This window comes from Triticum urartu, chromosome 7A, assembly GCF_056163025.1.
Source record: "Triticum urartu cultivar PI428250 chromosome 7A, HENAU_Tu73, whole genome shotgun sequence".
NCBI lineage: Eukaryota > Viridiplantae > Streptophyta > Magnoliopsida > Poales > Poaceae > Triticum > Triticum urartu.
This window is the reverse complement of record NC_141879.1, coordinates 414510479-414527410: the sequence shown is the minus strand read 5'-3', so window position 1 is coordinate 414527410 and position 16932 is coordinate 414510479. Positions and strand designations below refer to the sequence as shown.

General features: G+C 42.4%; 1 protein-coding gene across 1 annotated transcript; it reads left to right on the top strand.

Moving 5' to 3' along the window:
* The first annotated feature begins 528 nt into the window (after positions 1–528).
* LOC147959784 (uncharacterized) lies at positions 529–2975 on the top strand. Its single transcript, XM_087534656.1, has 5 exons — positions 529–702; positions 1436–1616; positions 1730–1761; positions 2616–2681; positions 2940–2975. Exons 1-5 carry the CDS (start codon positions 529–531, stop codon positions 2973–2975), a joined length of 489 nt encoding a protein of 162 aa, XP_087390782.1.
* Positions 2976–16932: the final 13957 nt, after the last annotated feature.

The window sequence follows — 16932 nt, the reverse complement described above, 5'->3', positions numbered from 1 at the left end:
CAATTTAAATGGTCAAAATATCATACCTGTATAATGCGTTTTGATTGGTCCAGAGGCCTCTCACGCGGATCGTGGATAATCACTGTCGGATGCTCCTGGATCCAACGGCCCGCACGTCGCCCGTCTCACCCACGTCCCGCACTCCTCCTCTCGCACCCTTCTCTCCCTCGCACTGACGCCCCTCTCTCCTCTCCCTCACTCCGATCTGATCTGAATCCACCGCCGCCCACCGTCGCCCACCCCTACCGCCACCCACTGTCGCCCAACCCCTCCGCCGCCCACCCCCGCCGTCGACGACCCTCACCATCGAGCCCACACCCCGACCCGCGCCCTCTAGTACTCGCCCGCAACCCTCACCCGTGGCTAGGGTTTCGGCCGCCACACCTAACTTCCTCGGGATCTGCCAAATCCGGCGACGGCGAGGCCAGAGGTGGCCGGATCTAGTACCGGTAAGCCCCTCCCCTCCTTATTCGTGCACTATCTCCTCCTCACCTCACCTCGTCTTGTGTTCCCTTTCGGCAGGTCAACATGGATGTGGATGGGACGACGACAATGGCAGGAGGGGCGAACCTCCATGGGACGGGTCGCCACCAAGGAGATGGAGCTCCTTCTCCATCCTATTTGGCCATCTCTGACCGCCTCCTCCAGATCCTCGCCGACCACGGGCCCCTCACCGTCAGCAACACCTGGAACCATGCCAAGGTACCCTCCTCGACCCACTCGGCTGTCCGTGCGTGTGTCAACGACCCCTAGCTCTTGAGCTCCATGTATTGCTGCGACTTTGTTCGTCCATGGCCGGCCAGTAGATGCGGTGGTATTAAGAGCTGATGGAACTGGTGCCCGGAAGCGAGTAGTATAGCTTGGTCTCTGCCTGTACTTCCTTCTTTGATCAGATGATGCTTAGACCAGGAAGATTGTAGCTTCTGCCCTCTTTTTAGTGCCTTAGCTTCTTGCATTTGGGGAGCAAATAAAGTGATAGTTTTACCCTTCTTCGCGCCTAGCCGTACTCTTGTATGTCAATACCAGCTAGTCTGTTACAGACTAGTGTCCTGTGATTAGATGCAATATGGTGTATGTTCAACTCAGTGATTTCAGCCTGAGTATTTTGGTGCTAGTAGGAATTTTCTGCAATTAGGATTGTATATCAGGCATCTTTTAGTCCGTTGTCACCGAATAAGCTGAATGTGTATGCTATGACAGACACCTGGTGGTGAGGTAAACAATTGATTCTTGTTCATGCCACTTCTTTTTTAGATGCTCAATGTGGTTACTACATCACTTTGTTATGCTATTTATTCAAAGTGTATGTATTCAATGTCCTCCTGGACATGCAGTTAGCCTGTATCTGTCTTAGCGAAGACACAAGAGAAGACTGTTACAACGATAGTATGTGCTACATTTGATCCCGGGTTGTATAACATATCTGTTACTGCAGGTCACCCATCCTCGAGGAGCAGAAGGAGGGACGTATCTAGCTGGCCATCAAGGGCCTGCTATGCTCCTCTTCTTCCTTGACCATCGGTACCACCACATTCCCGGGCTTCCAAGGCGCGCCAGCACACCGCCGCCATGCCTCCTCTGCTCTCCGGGCTCGGACCAATCGCTCGACCCTTCAGGTACGCATGTCTCCTGCTATTATCTCAACCCTGTGAGTGCCAACTTGCCTCTTGCCTGCCAGGAGTGTTGACTGAATTGCTTCTGATACATGTATGTGTGTGTTTGTGTGCAGCACAAGCCCTGCAGCAGCCGGCGTGGGTTCAGGTGTCCCCTCCCCTGATGGCTATAAATGTACCATGCTCTGCTAATTCTGTGCGAGCACTGTTAGGTGTTCGTTTGTATTTGCAAATTAGCAGCCGCTTGCAGAATATGTGCCGTCCAAAGCGTTGCCTTAATACAATATGCGTATCATTAGCTGGTATCCATATGGAGATAGTTTAGCAGAGGAAGAAATAAACACCTATTTTTCTTGGTCCATGAAATTGCATTGGAGAGATGGGTCTATTATATATAGGCGATACATTACACTAGTTGAATTTGACCACGCACCAACTCCAACAAGTGATACGTGCATGCTAATTGTTATTAGCTTCAAAACCTAGTAAATGCCTTCTTGCACTAGGTACACCCCTGAATTTTTGTCCTTTACAACCTGATCAATGTACAACCTGTTTGCTTGAAAGTAAATTTAGTTGATTCTTTGATGGAGCGATAAGACTGCGTGGAACAGTAGTTTTTATTATCTAAAACTACCGCCGTGCGATTATGCAGGTGCCTAGTTTGTTTTTATTAGTTTTTATTATATAAAGTACCTCCCTCGAACATTAGTTTGTCACCTTGTTTCCACTGATACGCAGGATATTGTTTGCTGCTTATGCTTTTCTGATCGACAGTATCAGGCAGTAACACATTAATTAGTCTCGGTTACTTGAAATCAAATCCATGATTTTGTTATGTACTGTTTGCTCACAGTTAAGTATAAGTTAACCTTTCATGTTAAGGAAAACCTGAGAACACTTGCTTGTGAGAACCAACTGGACTTCTTAGATATATCCAAGTGAAGATGTACTGTTACCCATGGTCTTGTTCCTTTACCCATGGTCCTGTTTGTCCTGCAGGTTAGTGAGCAGCATCAGGAGGAGGAGCTCAAGCACGACCACCAAGAGGCACCACCGCAACAGCAGGTAGCACGTCCATCTCCACTTCCCTCTCCCTCTGCTCCCAAACCTTTTTATTAGAATATATTGAGTACATTCTGTCAACTTGTGTGTCAGTAAGAACAAAAACTAATTATCTAAGGTCCTATTATTATTACCTATATATGAAATTGCTACTGGATTGCCTAGTGCCCCTGTTCATGGTGGGATAAACTTGTATTTGCTCCTGCTGCTGCGTTTTGATGATCATGAGTGTGATGCATTTTGATGATCTCCTTGTACCAGATGAGTCCGTCGATGAAGCGGCAGCGTCTCCTCTAGAGGGTGACGGTGGTGGCGGCGCCTGTGTGCGGCTTCGACTACAACCTCCTCTCCGGTGAGTCCTTCTCCTACCTCTAGCTCCATCTCCGAGCTGCTGTAATACCATGCTCTGTTTCATGGCCGTCGCTTATTTAGTCTGTGCTTGCTATGCCTTGTGTATTGGAGCCTAATTAGCTTCTATTAGGGGATAATCTACTGGTTATACCAAGATTTTACATGACATTTTGTTCTGGTTATTCTGCTAAGGTTGTTTGCAATGGTTATACATATGTTACACAATTTTTGCTGCTGGCTAATAAGATTTAGAGATGGTAACATGGTTTTGCACTCTCAGGATCATCTTATGACACAATCAATTTTTGGTGTGCTCAAATTATTAATTTTAGTGATAAGGAAATATCCCACCTAGTTTGCTGGCTCTCTCACTTGAGTTGGTTTAATAGTAGTGGCCTCCTGACTTGTACTTAGTTGGGTAGGTGCTGGCTGGGAGCAAAAGTTTATATGCATGGATAATGGACTTGCACTAAATGGACACAAATAAAGGAGTTGAGTATTAAGTGAACTTGTTCTAACTGGAAACAATTTTTGTATGGTGTACATAAATATCGAGTTGATAGCTGATCTGTAGCAAATATAGCTGCGCGTAACTTCTTTACTTGGTTCCTCTTTTACAGGAGCTCCAGGCCTAAGAAAGTTGGAAGTGCGAAGACGTGAAGAAAAGCGCGAAGCCGTGAAGTGCTACTTAGCAAAGAGTTGTCTGTTCTATTTGACTGTAATATTGTAATAGCTGGTATACCTAGGTTGTAATAGTCTACAGAAATTGTAGTACACTAATATAGTGTCATTTGACGAGTTTCACATGTTCTCTTGTTTGGAATATTTGATTATGAATGTGATTTGTTTGTGTGTGAGATGGGAACCTGACCAGTGCAACCCACTTATGAAATAACATGACTAGTTCGTAACTTTCTTATGTGTGGGATCAATATATGAGATTAACATGACTAGTGGGACCAGCTTCAAAATATATTTTCCAAAAATATATAATGAATAGACTGTAAAAGGCCAAAGCCCAGAGATAAAAAGGCTGAAATATTGGGCTTGGCCCATGTAGCCCAATAGAATTCGTAGGAATGATAATAATAATAAAAGGCCGAATTGTTGGGCTAGGCCCATGTAGAAAACCGAATTGGACCGGGCTGAATCTTGTGCCACATCAGCTTGCCACGCTGGATGCCTACATGGCCTGGGGAGGTTGCTAGTGACCAAAACAAAACAGTAGGCATATTTTGGTCGTAAACGTCTTCGACCATTCCAGAAGAAAGGTCGCTATAGTCAGTTTATGACCGCCAGCTTTTGACCTTCTGTTTTTGGTCACAAAAAGGTCGCAAATGAAAAACCTTGACCTTTCAGTGACCAATAGTGGTGGTCACAAGTTGACATATTTCTTGTAGTGATATCTTCCGGGAAAATGATGGAAAGGAAAATTGTGCCCAAGTGCTAGAAGAAGAATGCATTAAAATGTTTGGCACTAAATGTTTGAATGATGAGCATGATTGCAATGTTGTTAGTATGAACTCTTGGAATATCCATAGTACTAATGATGATTGCACTAGTCATGATGAAAATGTCTCTTATAAGCATGTCAACTTTTGTGGAGTATATAGAGTTTGCAAGTACACAACAATTGGGGAAGATAGATTTTTCAAGAGGCATAAGTATTTAGAAACTAAATGGTTGCAAGAAAGGCTAGATGTTTGTGCTGAAAATTTAAAATTTCTTAGCCATCCTTATGAACTTTGCAATGAACGTTGTCATTTAAATATCCAATGCAAATTGTTTCATGATCAAATCATGTCCAAAAATTGTGATGACTTGATTTCCCTTGCGCATCATAATGAACTTAGTTTGCTTCTGGGTTATGAATAAATGAAATGTATAACTAAGGATATTCCGGAATTTTCCCTTCAGACAGTTCTTGATTTTGATCTAGAGGAAATTTATATGTATTGTGCGGTGAATTGCATTGAAAATCCTTATATTGCCAATTACATAATGACAAGAAAACAAGTAGAAGATGAAGAAAATACTAATGAAAGGGAAGAGGTTTCCCGTTATCCTCCTATTCATTCTTATGATGAATCAGGTAATGAGGAGGAGCTTTCTATTCAACCAATCTCATTAATAAGGAGTTCCAAAAAGAGGATTAAACCCACACATAATGTGAAGAAGAAAAAGAAAAGATGGAGAAGAAAAGGTAAAAAGGTATCTCTCCCAAATGATGTTGCTCCTATTACTCATTGTGATGATGATAATTGCTATACTATTGGTGTTATCCATACTATTAATGATGGGACTGATTATGCTTATGATATGCAAAGGCCCAAGCTTGGGGATGCTATGTTTGATGAGAATGACATGTTTGAGATTTATTTGCTGCAATTAATGTTTATCCCAAGCTTGCGGATGCTATGTTTTGTGAATATAACCTCCCAAGTTTTGATATGCAAATTTATTATGATGATAGCATGCCTCCTATATACGAAAATCTTGAAGCTATGCTTGTTTTGCTTTCCTATGCTAGTTGATTCTTGTTCCCATAAGTTGTTTGCTCACAAAATCCCTATGCATAGGAAGTGGGTTAGGCTTAAATGTGCTAGTTATATTCTTCATGGTTCTCTCTTTATATTTCAAATCTTATCCTTTATGTGAGCATCATTGAAATCATCATGCCTAGCTAGAAAGGCATTAAAGAAAAGCGCTTGTTGCGAGACAACCCAATATTTACCCCTATCGTCTTTGTGTGTCCACATGATTAAGCTACTGTAGTAATCATGTTTTATAGCTTTTGTTTCAATAAAGTGCCAAGTAGAACCTTTGGGAATACTTGGGTGAAAGTTAATGTGATCTTGCTGTAAAAAACAGAAACTTTGCGCTCACGAGATTAGCTTTCATTTTTTACAGCGGAGTGCTTTTAAGTTGATTCTTTTTGAAGAAGATTAATACAGAAATTGTTCACGTCAACCAATTTATTTCAGAATTTATGGAGTTACAGAAGTATTAGGGAGTTACAGATTACTATAGACTGTTCTATTTTTGACATATTCTGTTTTCTATGTGTTGTTTGCTTATTTTGATGAATCTATGAGTAGTATCGGATGGTATGAACCATTGAGAAGTTGGAATATATTAGATATTACATCAATATAAATAAATAATTAGTTCACAGCAGTACCAAAAGTGGTGATTTTATTTCCTTATACTAACAGAGCATACGAGTTTTCTGTTGAGTTTTGTGTTGTGAAGTTTTCAAGTTTTGGGTAAAGATTCGATGGACTATGGAATAAGGAGTGGTAAGAGCCTAAGCTTGGGGATTCCGAAGGCACCCCAAGGTAATATTCAAGGACAACCAAGAGCCTAAGCTTGGGGATGCCCCGGATGGCATCCCCTCTTTCGTCTTCGTTCATCGGTAACTTTAGTTGGAGCTATATTTTTATTCACCACATGATATGTGTTTTGCTTGGAGCGTAAATGTATTTTATTTTGTTTTGCTTGCTGTTTGAATAATATCCCAAGATCTGAAATTCTTAAATGTTAAAGAGTGTTCACATAGTTGCATAATTATTCAACTACTCATTGATCTTCACTTATATCTTTCGGAGTAGTTTGTCATTTGCTCTAGTGCTTCACTTATACCTTTTTAGAGCATGATGGTAGTTTTATTTTTAAAGAAATTAATGAACTCTCAGTGCTTCACTTATATTATTTTGAGAGTCTTTTAGAACAGCATGGTAATTTGCTTTGGTTATGAATTTAGTCCTAATATGATGGGCATCCAAGAGGGATATAATAAAAACTTTCATATAAAGTGCATTGAATACTATGTGAAGTTTGATTCCTTATGATTGTTTTGAGATATGAGGATGGTAATATTAGAGTCATGCTTGTGAGTAGTTGTGAATTTGAGAGATACTTGTGTTAAAGTCTGTGATTCCCGTAGCATGCACGTATGGTGAACCGTTATGTGATGAAGTTAGAGCATGATTTATTTTTTGATTGTCTTCCTTATGAGTGGCGGCCGGGGACGAGCGATGGTATTTTCGTACCAATCTATCCCCCTAGGAGCATGCGTGTAGTACTTTGTTTCGATAACTAATAGATTTTTGCAATAAGTATGTGAGCTCTTTATGACTAATGTTGGGTCCATGGATTATACGCACTCTCACCCTTCCACCATTGCTAGCCTCTCTTGTGCTGCGCAACTTTCGCCGGTACCATAACACCCACCATTACCTTCCTCAAAACAGCCACCATACCTACCTATTATGGCATTTCCATAGCCATTCTGAGATATATTGCCATGCAACTTTCCACCATTTCGTTTATTATGACACGCTTCATCATTGTCATATTGCTTTGCATGATCATGTAGTTGACATCGTATTTGTGGCAAAGCCACCTTTCATAATTCTTTCATACATGTCACTCTTGAGTCATTGCACATCCCGGTACACCGTCGGAGGCATTCATATAGAGTTATATTTTGTTCTAAATATTGACTTGTAATTCTTGAGTTGTAAGTAAATTAAAGTATGATGATCATCATTATTAGAGCATTGTCCCAGTGAGGAAAGGATGATGGAGACTATGATTCCCCCACAAGTCGGGTTGAGACTCCAGACCCAAAAAAACAAAAGAAAAGAAGGGGCAATGCTACTACCCTTTTACCACACTTGTGCTTCAAAGTAGCACCATGATCTTCATGATAGAGAGTCTCCTATGTTGTCACTTTCATATACTAGTGGGAATTTTTCATTATAGAACTTGGCTTGTATATTCCAATGATGGGCTTCCTCAAAGTGCCCTAGGTCTTCGTGAGCAAGCAAGTTGGATGCACACCCACTTAGTTTCCTTTTGAGCTTTCATACACTTATAGCTCTAGTGCATCTGTTGCATGGCAATCCCTACTCACTAACATTGATATCTATTGATGGGCATCTCCATATCCTATTGATACACTTAGTTGATGTGAGACTATGTTCCTCCTTTTTGTCTTCTCCACAACCACCATATTCTATGCCACCTATAGTGCTATGTCCATGGCCCACGCTCATGTATTGCGTGAAGATTGAAAATTTTTGAGAACATCAAAAGTATGAAACAATTGCTTGGCTTGTCATCGGGGTTGTGCATGATTTAAATATTTTGTGTGATGAAGATAGAGCATAGCCAGACTATATGATTTTGTGGGGATAGCTTTCTTTGGCCATGTTATTTTGAGAAGACATGATTGCTTTGTTCGTATGCTTAAAGTATTACTATTTTTATGTCAATATTAAACTTTTGTTTTGAATCTTCTGGATCTAAATATTCTTGCCACAATAAAGAGAGATTACACTGATAATTATGGTAGGTAGCATTCCACATCAAAAATTCCATTTTTATCATTTACGTACTCGAGGACGAGCAGGAATTAAGCTTCGGGATGCTGATACGTCTCCAACGTATCTATAATTTTTTATGTATTCATGCCATGTTTATAATATTTTTACATGATTTTGGTATGATTTGGTTAGAACTAACCCGGACTGACGCTGTTTTCAGCAGAACTATGTCGGGGTTCAGGAACAACACCTATGGGATCCCTCGAGGGAATCCTTTCTAAGGTTGTGGAGCGTGGGGCTGCACAAAGAGCCGGTCTAGAAGATCAACTCGGTGGGATTTTTAAACGACGCGTAAAACCCTAGTCCTGCTTTGTGTGTATTTAGTGTTCTTGAGTTCTTGAACTAGCTGCCGTGCATGCCCAGTCCAAAAAGTCTGAATCCTCCCTCGGTATGCCTTGGGCCTCCTTTTATATGCCAAAGGAGTCGCCAAAGTGGCACACAGGAGGTGGAAAGTGTGTACAGTGTACAAGTTTATCTCCTGACATCCCAGGACAAATGCATTTAATGCACTGCCTATGTGTCCTCTTGCCTTAACGGGGATGGTAAAGAGGCCCGTCCCATCCATCGCCGCCTCGCCTTGCTTTGGGGCGCGTCCCAGGTGACGAGGCATGCAACGCCACGCTGGCTGGCTGGATGCTGAGCTGGTGCCGTGGCAGGGTCTTCATGAAGATCTGCATGCCACCACACAGGTGCTTGGCTGGTTGGCCTAGAGGATGCATGCTGCCACGCGGCTGCGTGCCTAGTTGGTAGGCTGGTTGCCACGTCGGAACGGGCGCGGGGCACCGAAGCTTTGGTAAGTGCGGGCCTTGCTTTGGCTCCGTAGACACCCCCGGCGAGGCCCTTGCTGGGATCTCATGGGCGTCCCCGGCAAGGGTCTTTCCAGGGGTCTTCAGTTGTCCCCAGCAAGATCTTGCCGGGGGCTTTCGTCTTCTGGTTCTCATATAGGCTTGCAGGCCTTTGGTTTCCACAAAGATCTGCATGCCACCATGCAGGCGCTCCCAAGCCTCGGTCTTGACGTTTGTCGATGGCGTCATAACTCTCAGGCTCAAGGGTGGCGGTCTCGCTGGTTTTGGGCAAGTTGCCCCGGCAAGGCTCTTGCCGGGGCCACGTAGGTCGTCTCGAGAAGGGCTCTTGCCGGGGGAAGCCCATCTTGTCTCTTCGCTCTTTATGCTTCTGGCTTGGGTGCTACCTCGGCAGCCTTGTATCTTTGTTTCTCTACTTTGCTGAGCCCTGTCGCAGGCGTGGCTATGGCTGCCCGTGCATAAGTAAAGGGGTACAAAAGGGCCCCTACTTTTGTACACCAACAAACTACCGTGGTGTTGATTTTGTGGAGAAATAAAAGTTCTCGGAATGCGCTGAAAATCAATGGAGATTTTTTCTAGAAAATATAAAAATACTGGAATGAAGAGTTACTATAGGGGAGTCCCGTGGGCCCCACGAGGGGGGAGGGCACACCCCCTACCTCGTGGATGACTTGGAGACCTCCCTGACGTGAGACCGAGGCCAAAAATTCCTATAAATACAGTAACCCCTGAAAAGACACTTGATCGGGAGTTTCGCCGCCGCAAGCCTCTATAGCCACCAAAAACCAACCAGGACCCTATTCCAGCACCCTGTTGGAGGGGGGATCCATCGCCGGTGGCTATATTCATCATCCCGACGCTCTCCATGACAAGGAGGGAGTAATTCACCCTCGGGGCTAAGGGTATGTACCAGTAGCTATGTGTTTGATCTCTCTCTCTCTCTCTCTCTCTCTCTCTCTTGTGTTCTTGATGTGGCACGATCTTGATGTAACGCGAGCTTTGCTACTATAGTTGGATCTTATGATATTTCTCCCCCTCTATCTCCTTGTGATGAATTGAGTTTTCCCTTTAAAGTTATCTTATCGGATTGAGTCTTTAAGGAATTGAGAACACTTGATGTATGTCTTGCGTGGGATACCTATGGTGACAATGGGGTATTCTATTGATTCACTTGATGTATGTTTTGGTGATCAACTTGCAGGTTCCGTGACCTTGGGAACTTATGCATAGGGGTTGGCACACATTTTTGTCTTGACTCTCCGGTAGAAACTTTGGGGCACTCTTTGAAGTTCTTTGTGTTGGTTTGAATAGATGAATTTAAGATTGTGTGATGCATATCGTATAATCATACCCATGGATACTTGAGGTGACATTGGAGTATCTAGGTGACATTAGGGTTTTGGTTGATGTCTGTCTTAAGGTGTTATTTTACTACGAACTCTAGGGATGTTTGTGATACTTATAGGAATAGCCCAATGGATTGATCGGAAAGAATAAGTTTCAGGTGGTTTCGTACCCTACAATAATCTCTTCGTTTGTTCTCCGCTATTAGTGAATTTGGAGTGACTCTTTGTTGGATGTTGAGGGATTGTTATATGATCCAATTATGTTGTTATTATTGAGAGAACTTGCACTAGTGAAAGTATGGACCCTAGGCCTTGTTTCGAAGCATTGCAATACCGTTTTCGCTCACTTTTACCACTTGCTACCTTGTTGCTTTTATATTTTCAGATTATAAAAACCTATATCTACCATCCAAATTGCACTTGTATCACCATCTCTTCGCCTAACTAGTGCACCTATACAATTTACCATTGTGTTGGGTGTGTTGGGGACACAAGAGACTGTTTGTTATTTGGTTGCAAGGTTGTTTGAGAGAGACCATCTTCATCCTATGCCTCCCACAGATTGATAAACCTTATGTCGTCCACTTGAGGGGAATTTGCTACTGTCCTACAAACCTCTGCACTTGGAGGCCCAACAATATCTACAAGAAGAAGGTTGTGTAGTAGACATCAGCTCACCGTTGGGACAGATTCCATCCACTCATTGGACAGAATGCACCAATGATACGTCAACATGTGGCACGACCAAATAGAGGTCCATTCCTGTGAAAAGGCTGGCCCGTTTGACTTGGTCAAAAGACGGCGGGCCAGTCCATGAAAAGCCTGTTAACGGCATGTTCGCACATAGCCCATTTATAGCCCGCTAACCTTGGGCCCGCTATGGCCAATCAGAATTAGGCCCAGTAGAGTCATCTCGTCCGTCCAATATGATTCCATCCCATTGTAACTTCTGGCCAATGTCTGGCCCATGACGTATTTTGGCCCATATGTGGCACTTTGTAACTCTTGGCCCATTAACGGCCCGTGGTGAAACTGACCCATAATGAACAGTACATCGCTTTATACCCATGAACGACCCATTATTCCAATGGGCCCTTTCAAGCCCATGTATCTTTTGGCCTTCTCAGGGCCCATTTATTTTTGGGCTCATTTCCAGCATTTAGTTACTTACGGCTTGCTACTGGCCTTTTCTGATTGTGGGCCAAATTCAGCCCGTGGTTACAGTCGGCGCATTTGTGGCCCATTAATCCATTAGGTCGTTTTCATAGCGTCATCAAATACGGCCAATTAACGACGGCCCATTATGGTTGGCCCATGAATGGATGATTCCAACTCTAGCCCATTTAAGGCCAATAATGTGGTCCATTGTTGGCCCATCTTTGGCCGATCGATCATACGACCCGTAGAAGGCCCATTGTTTCTACGGCCCTTAGAAGGCCCATTGTTTCTACGGCCCATAGGAGGCCCATGGCAACTATAGTAAATATGTAGCCCATAGTTATGGTGGCCTAGTTTAAAAAATAGCTTATTGCATCCACTAGCAAACCGTGGAAAAAGAACTGCACTGACTACAAGAAAACCAATAAACAAGACAACAAGGAAATAAATAAGCAAGCAACTTACGCTAGGCTATCATGGCTATTACACATATTACATCCACTGGGCATCAAAGTTTACCACCAGTGCAAATATAGGGAACAAAGCAGCATATCATATACACCGGTTGTCAAAGTTGGCGACCAGTGCAAATAAACGCCACAACAAAACAAGTCCAGAACTGAAACCACTTCAGAAGAGCTCAAGAAACAATATCCCGGGTACCCATAATGCTGGCAAGATTCTTAGCAAGCTTATTAACTTTCTCTTGTTTGGCACTTAAATCCTCCAGCACTTGCTGTTGCACAAGAAAGTATGCATCTGAATTCTGCAGGGACTTCCTTAGTTCATCGGCTTCTTGCCGCAGCACAGCTGACTAATGCCTTTCAGCATGTAGCTGAGACTGAAGAAGCTGAAGTAATTCAGGGAGCGAGTTCGAAGAGCTTGTGCCAGCGGTACTGGCCAGTAACTCGAACACTACATCAACGCTGGACTGTGGGGTTTTCTCACTGTCTACAAGATCATTTTTATCACCTCTTTTGGAGACCAACATGGTTGTCTCACTATCTTGAACCTTATTTGCATTACTTTCTCTACCATTGCATATTGGGGTGCTCTTCTCCAATATTCTGTTTGCATACTACAAGAGAAACAAGTAGACACATCACGGGTTTAGCATATAGTATACGAAACTCATTTTGGTAAACCGGTTTAGTAGTAAGGTGGACAGGGTAACAACATGAAACAAACATATATCTATGTACTATGGTCACTGCATTGTCCATATCCTTCTAGTTTATGTTTCCAAATCAAGATAGAGAAACAATTCAACTCATATATTTTTAAGACACAGCAGCATAGACAAGTGTGAGAAACTACACTACATTTGCAACACTTGTAATGTGCATCACATGAGAACATAACTATTTATACAACTGAAACTGAAATCAACATAGAGAAAGAAGTTAGAACATCAATCCAGTTAAGGAAATATGTTTAAAACATACCTGTTGTGCCATTGGAGTTTCAATTGGATCCTTCAAATTCGAAAGTAGTTGGTATGAGTAAATATAGTGATGCAACCAAAAAGGAGTATGGACCATAGCTACGGAATCTGACCTGAGAACAATTGCTCTTCTTCTTTAAATGTGGAGTTTGGGTTCGTTGTGGTGGTCTTCGTGCTTTGGGCACTGCAGTTGCTTTACAAACTGCTCGTGTGGGGGTACTCTGTGGTGGACATGGTGCTTTGTCAACTAGAAGTGGGTTACTATCCGCTGGGGTTGGGGTTGGATGGGTTGTAGCTGGTTCTCTGCCCAACGGTGTAAATGTGCAATCTAGAATAGTCTCGATTATGTGTGGTGGGGCTAGTTTGTGGGCCAGTACAACCATGGTTCTATCTGCATCGACGGGTAGCACTGTATTTTGTGAAGAACGGGTTTTTGCTCCCTTAGATACTACCATCACCCCTCCAATTCAAATGGCTAATAAACAAGAAAACAAATTGAACGTACAGACATTGTATGATAGACAGATGTGGTAATTCACATATATGTTGTCTAACCAAACTGGACAGCATGACACAATTTCACATATATGATGCCTAACTAAACAGGATAGCATCACACAGTTTCAGATATATGATGGATAAGTTAACATGATATAATGGCATAGCTCAACATATGATGAGTATCTAAACAGGATGACATGACAAAACTATATGATATGTTTCAAAAATAGGTTGGGATGAAATAATTCACATACATGTTGTCTAAGTATACAGGATGGCATGATATAATTGACATAATTGATTCATATACTAAGGAGCTGGCACTCGCATGTATGATCTCTAAACTAAGTAGATGGAATTAAATATTGTGCATATGATGTCTAAACTAAGCAATGCAAGACACGATATGCATGATATGAGAAATATAAACATTGCAACATAGAGCATACACCTTAGGTGGGATATAGGACTGGTCATCTGTCTCTAAATCCTCCTCTGAGGATCTCCTTGTAACCATCGAGATATACGCTTCAATGGGTACCATTGCGTGCTCTGAAGACCTTGTTTTCACTCCTGTTTTTTCCATAACCGGCTCAAATGGCTGATACACATGAAGAGTAGTTCAATATACATAGATTGTCGAAAAATGGAATACGTAATAAAAAAAGATGGCATGAGATAATTCACATATATGATGCCTGGCTACATGGCGGTGCTTAATTCACATATATGATAACTGGCTGAAAAACATGGCATTGCATAATTCATATATCTGATATGGAACAAACAAGAGGCATTCACACAAAGCATATCTAATCTAAGCAGATGGCATGGCAATGCAAGACACCATATGCATGATATGAGCAATATAATCCTGCCAAGTTAGAGCATGCACCTCGGGGGGGGGGGGGATACGACTGGTCATCTGTCTCTGAATCCTCTTCTGAGGAGCTATCTGTAACCAGCAAGAAATCTGCATCGACAGGTAGCACTGACTACTCAGAAGACTTTGTTTTCACTCCAGATTTTCCCATGACCAACTCAAATGGCTGATGCACAGGAAGAGTAGATGAATGTATAAACATTGTTGACAAATGGAATACATTATGAAAAAATATGGCATAATACAATTCACATATATGATGCCTGGCTAAAGAAGATGGCATTGCATAATTCCCATGTATTGCCTCCATTCCTAAATATTTGTCTTTTTAGAGATTTCAAATGGACTACCACATACGGATGTATATAGACATATTTTAGAATGTAGATTCACTCATTTTGCTCCGTATGTAGTCACTTGTTGAAATCTCTAAAAAGAGAAATATTTTGGAACGGTTGGAGTATGATATAGAAACCAAACAGGTGTCATTCACATAAAGCAAATCTAAACTAAGCTGATGACATACAAGATGTATAATGTAAGCAATGCGATGCGCCATATGCATGATATGACCAACATCAGCATGCCAGGTTAGAGCAAACACCTCAGGTGTTAAATAGGAGTGGTCGGCTCCCTCTGAATCCCCATCTGAATAGTTATCTTCCTCTGGAATACAATCTGGAATGCCGGGAGGGGGGCCCACTTCTCCAACCATGGAGTGGCATCTGCATGACATTATATTCACCACACAACTGTCTTCTCTTTTTCTCTACATGTTCAGTAGAGTTGTGTACAATAACTGACATGCATAATAAAAAATAGTTAGATTTTGTAAGGCCTAAAGGGTGCATGCAGAAATCAAGACTGATGGTAGCAAACGAGTGGACAGATCCAAAACTAATGATAGCAGGTAGATTATAGCTTCAGTTTAAAAATATAGACAATGGATCATCTACTATTTGTTGCCCACCCAACATGAACCACATAGAAGACCCCAAATGAACCAGATAGTAGACCGATACCATTCTTTGCTGCCTCGATATGAGACCCACTAGCATTTTAAAACTCAAGTTTGAACGATAAAGTAGCAGGAAATAATAACCGATGTATAACGTAAGGAAACACGAAAGACTACGACCTCTCTTCTGGAACTATGTAGTCCTCAGGTTCATCCACTCAGTCGATGATGGTAATGTAGTTGGCGTTGCTGCCGGCAATGGGGAAGATGATCTGAGGCGGTGAAAGAAAGTCTGCAGGGGGAATCTCTACTGCAGTGAATGCTTCAATCGATGGTGCACCTCAGATGGGGTGGATGACGACACGACAAGAGCAGGACATAACACACAGAGTTTTATTTGACGGCTATCTGAAAATGAAGTAAATCTATAAGGGCTCCTTAGAATTGGAGGATTCTATAAACGCAGGGACAGGAAAAACACAGGAATAAGATAGGAATGCATGTGCAAAACAGAGCATTTGGAAACATATGATTTCTGTCAACCTGGGTGTTTTGTTCACATGAATTGGAAGAAAAAAGGAATGCAGAAACATGGTCAATTAAATTCAAACCACATGAAAATGAAAAACTAAATTCTTATTATGCCAGTAATGCAATTAGTCGTGTTCTTCATGTATATTGATTTGAAAAGGACGTCCAAGTGGATATTAAAATTCCTAAGTTTTTTCTTTGAAAGAGACACCAAAGGAAAAAATCCTCCAGTTTTGCTTTGCTCCACTCCTAACCAAATGCATGAATAGTAGTACCATAGTAGTTCCATAGCAAAGGATCTCTGAGGGATCGACATGAATGCAGCGTAACAAAGTGTTGCAACGAGTGTACAACCTCTTCGGCATAGCCCTGTCGACCTCAGCATCATTGGGTTGGACGTGGAGGATCGTGATGCTGGTGTGACTGTCGGAGGCGGGGAAGAATATCTGAGGCCTCTGGAAACGGCGCTGAGGGTACTGCTCCACTGTGATGGACGGTTCCATCGTTGGAGCAGCTCTGGTGAAGTGTACGGCAGCGAGGCTGAAGCAGGACAAGACAGACAATGTTAATCTGAAGTTGGACTCTAATATCATCTGCAATAGATGATGTAAAATACATCACCAAAAAGTGCTAGATGTAAAACGCATCAACCACGCCACGTCCACTCCAACAGATGTTGTAAATACTATTCACTCTGAATGTAACTGAAGAAACTGAACTTTATAGTCGAAACTGAATTTTACTATCGAAACTGATTGAACTAGCGCACTAGCAGAGAGCAAGTCGTGCAGCAGCACTGAGAGCGAGTGGTTAAGCAGAAACTTCTGTAGCTGCTAGAGGTCGTGCAACAATAGAAGCAGAGCGAGTGAGAGCAAGAGTAGAGCACCAA

What these genes read in the sequence shown, in the direction of transcription:
- LOC147959784 (XM_087534656.1), top strand. Translation starts at nt 529, where the DNA reads ATGGATGTGGATGGGACGACGACAATGGCAGGAGGGGCGAACCTCCAT. An exon ending in AGCAGCCGGCGTGGGTTCAG is followed by an intron (nt 1,762 to 2,615) that starts GTGTCCCCTCCC and finishes TTTGTCCTGCAG; the next exon opens with GTTAGTGAGCAGCATCAGGA. An exon ending in AGGCACCACCGCAACAGCAG is followed by an intron (nt 2,682 to 2,939) that starts GTAGCACGTCCA and finishes TCCTTGTACCAG; the next exon opens with ATGAGTCCGTCGATGAAGCG.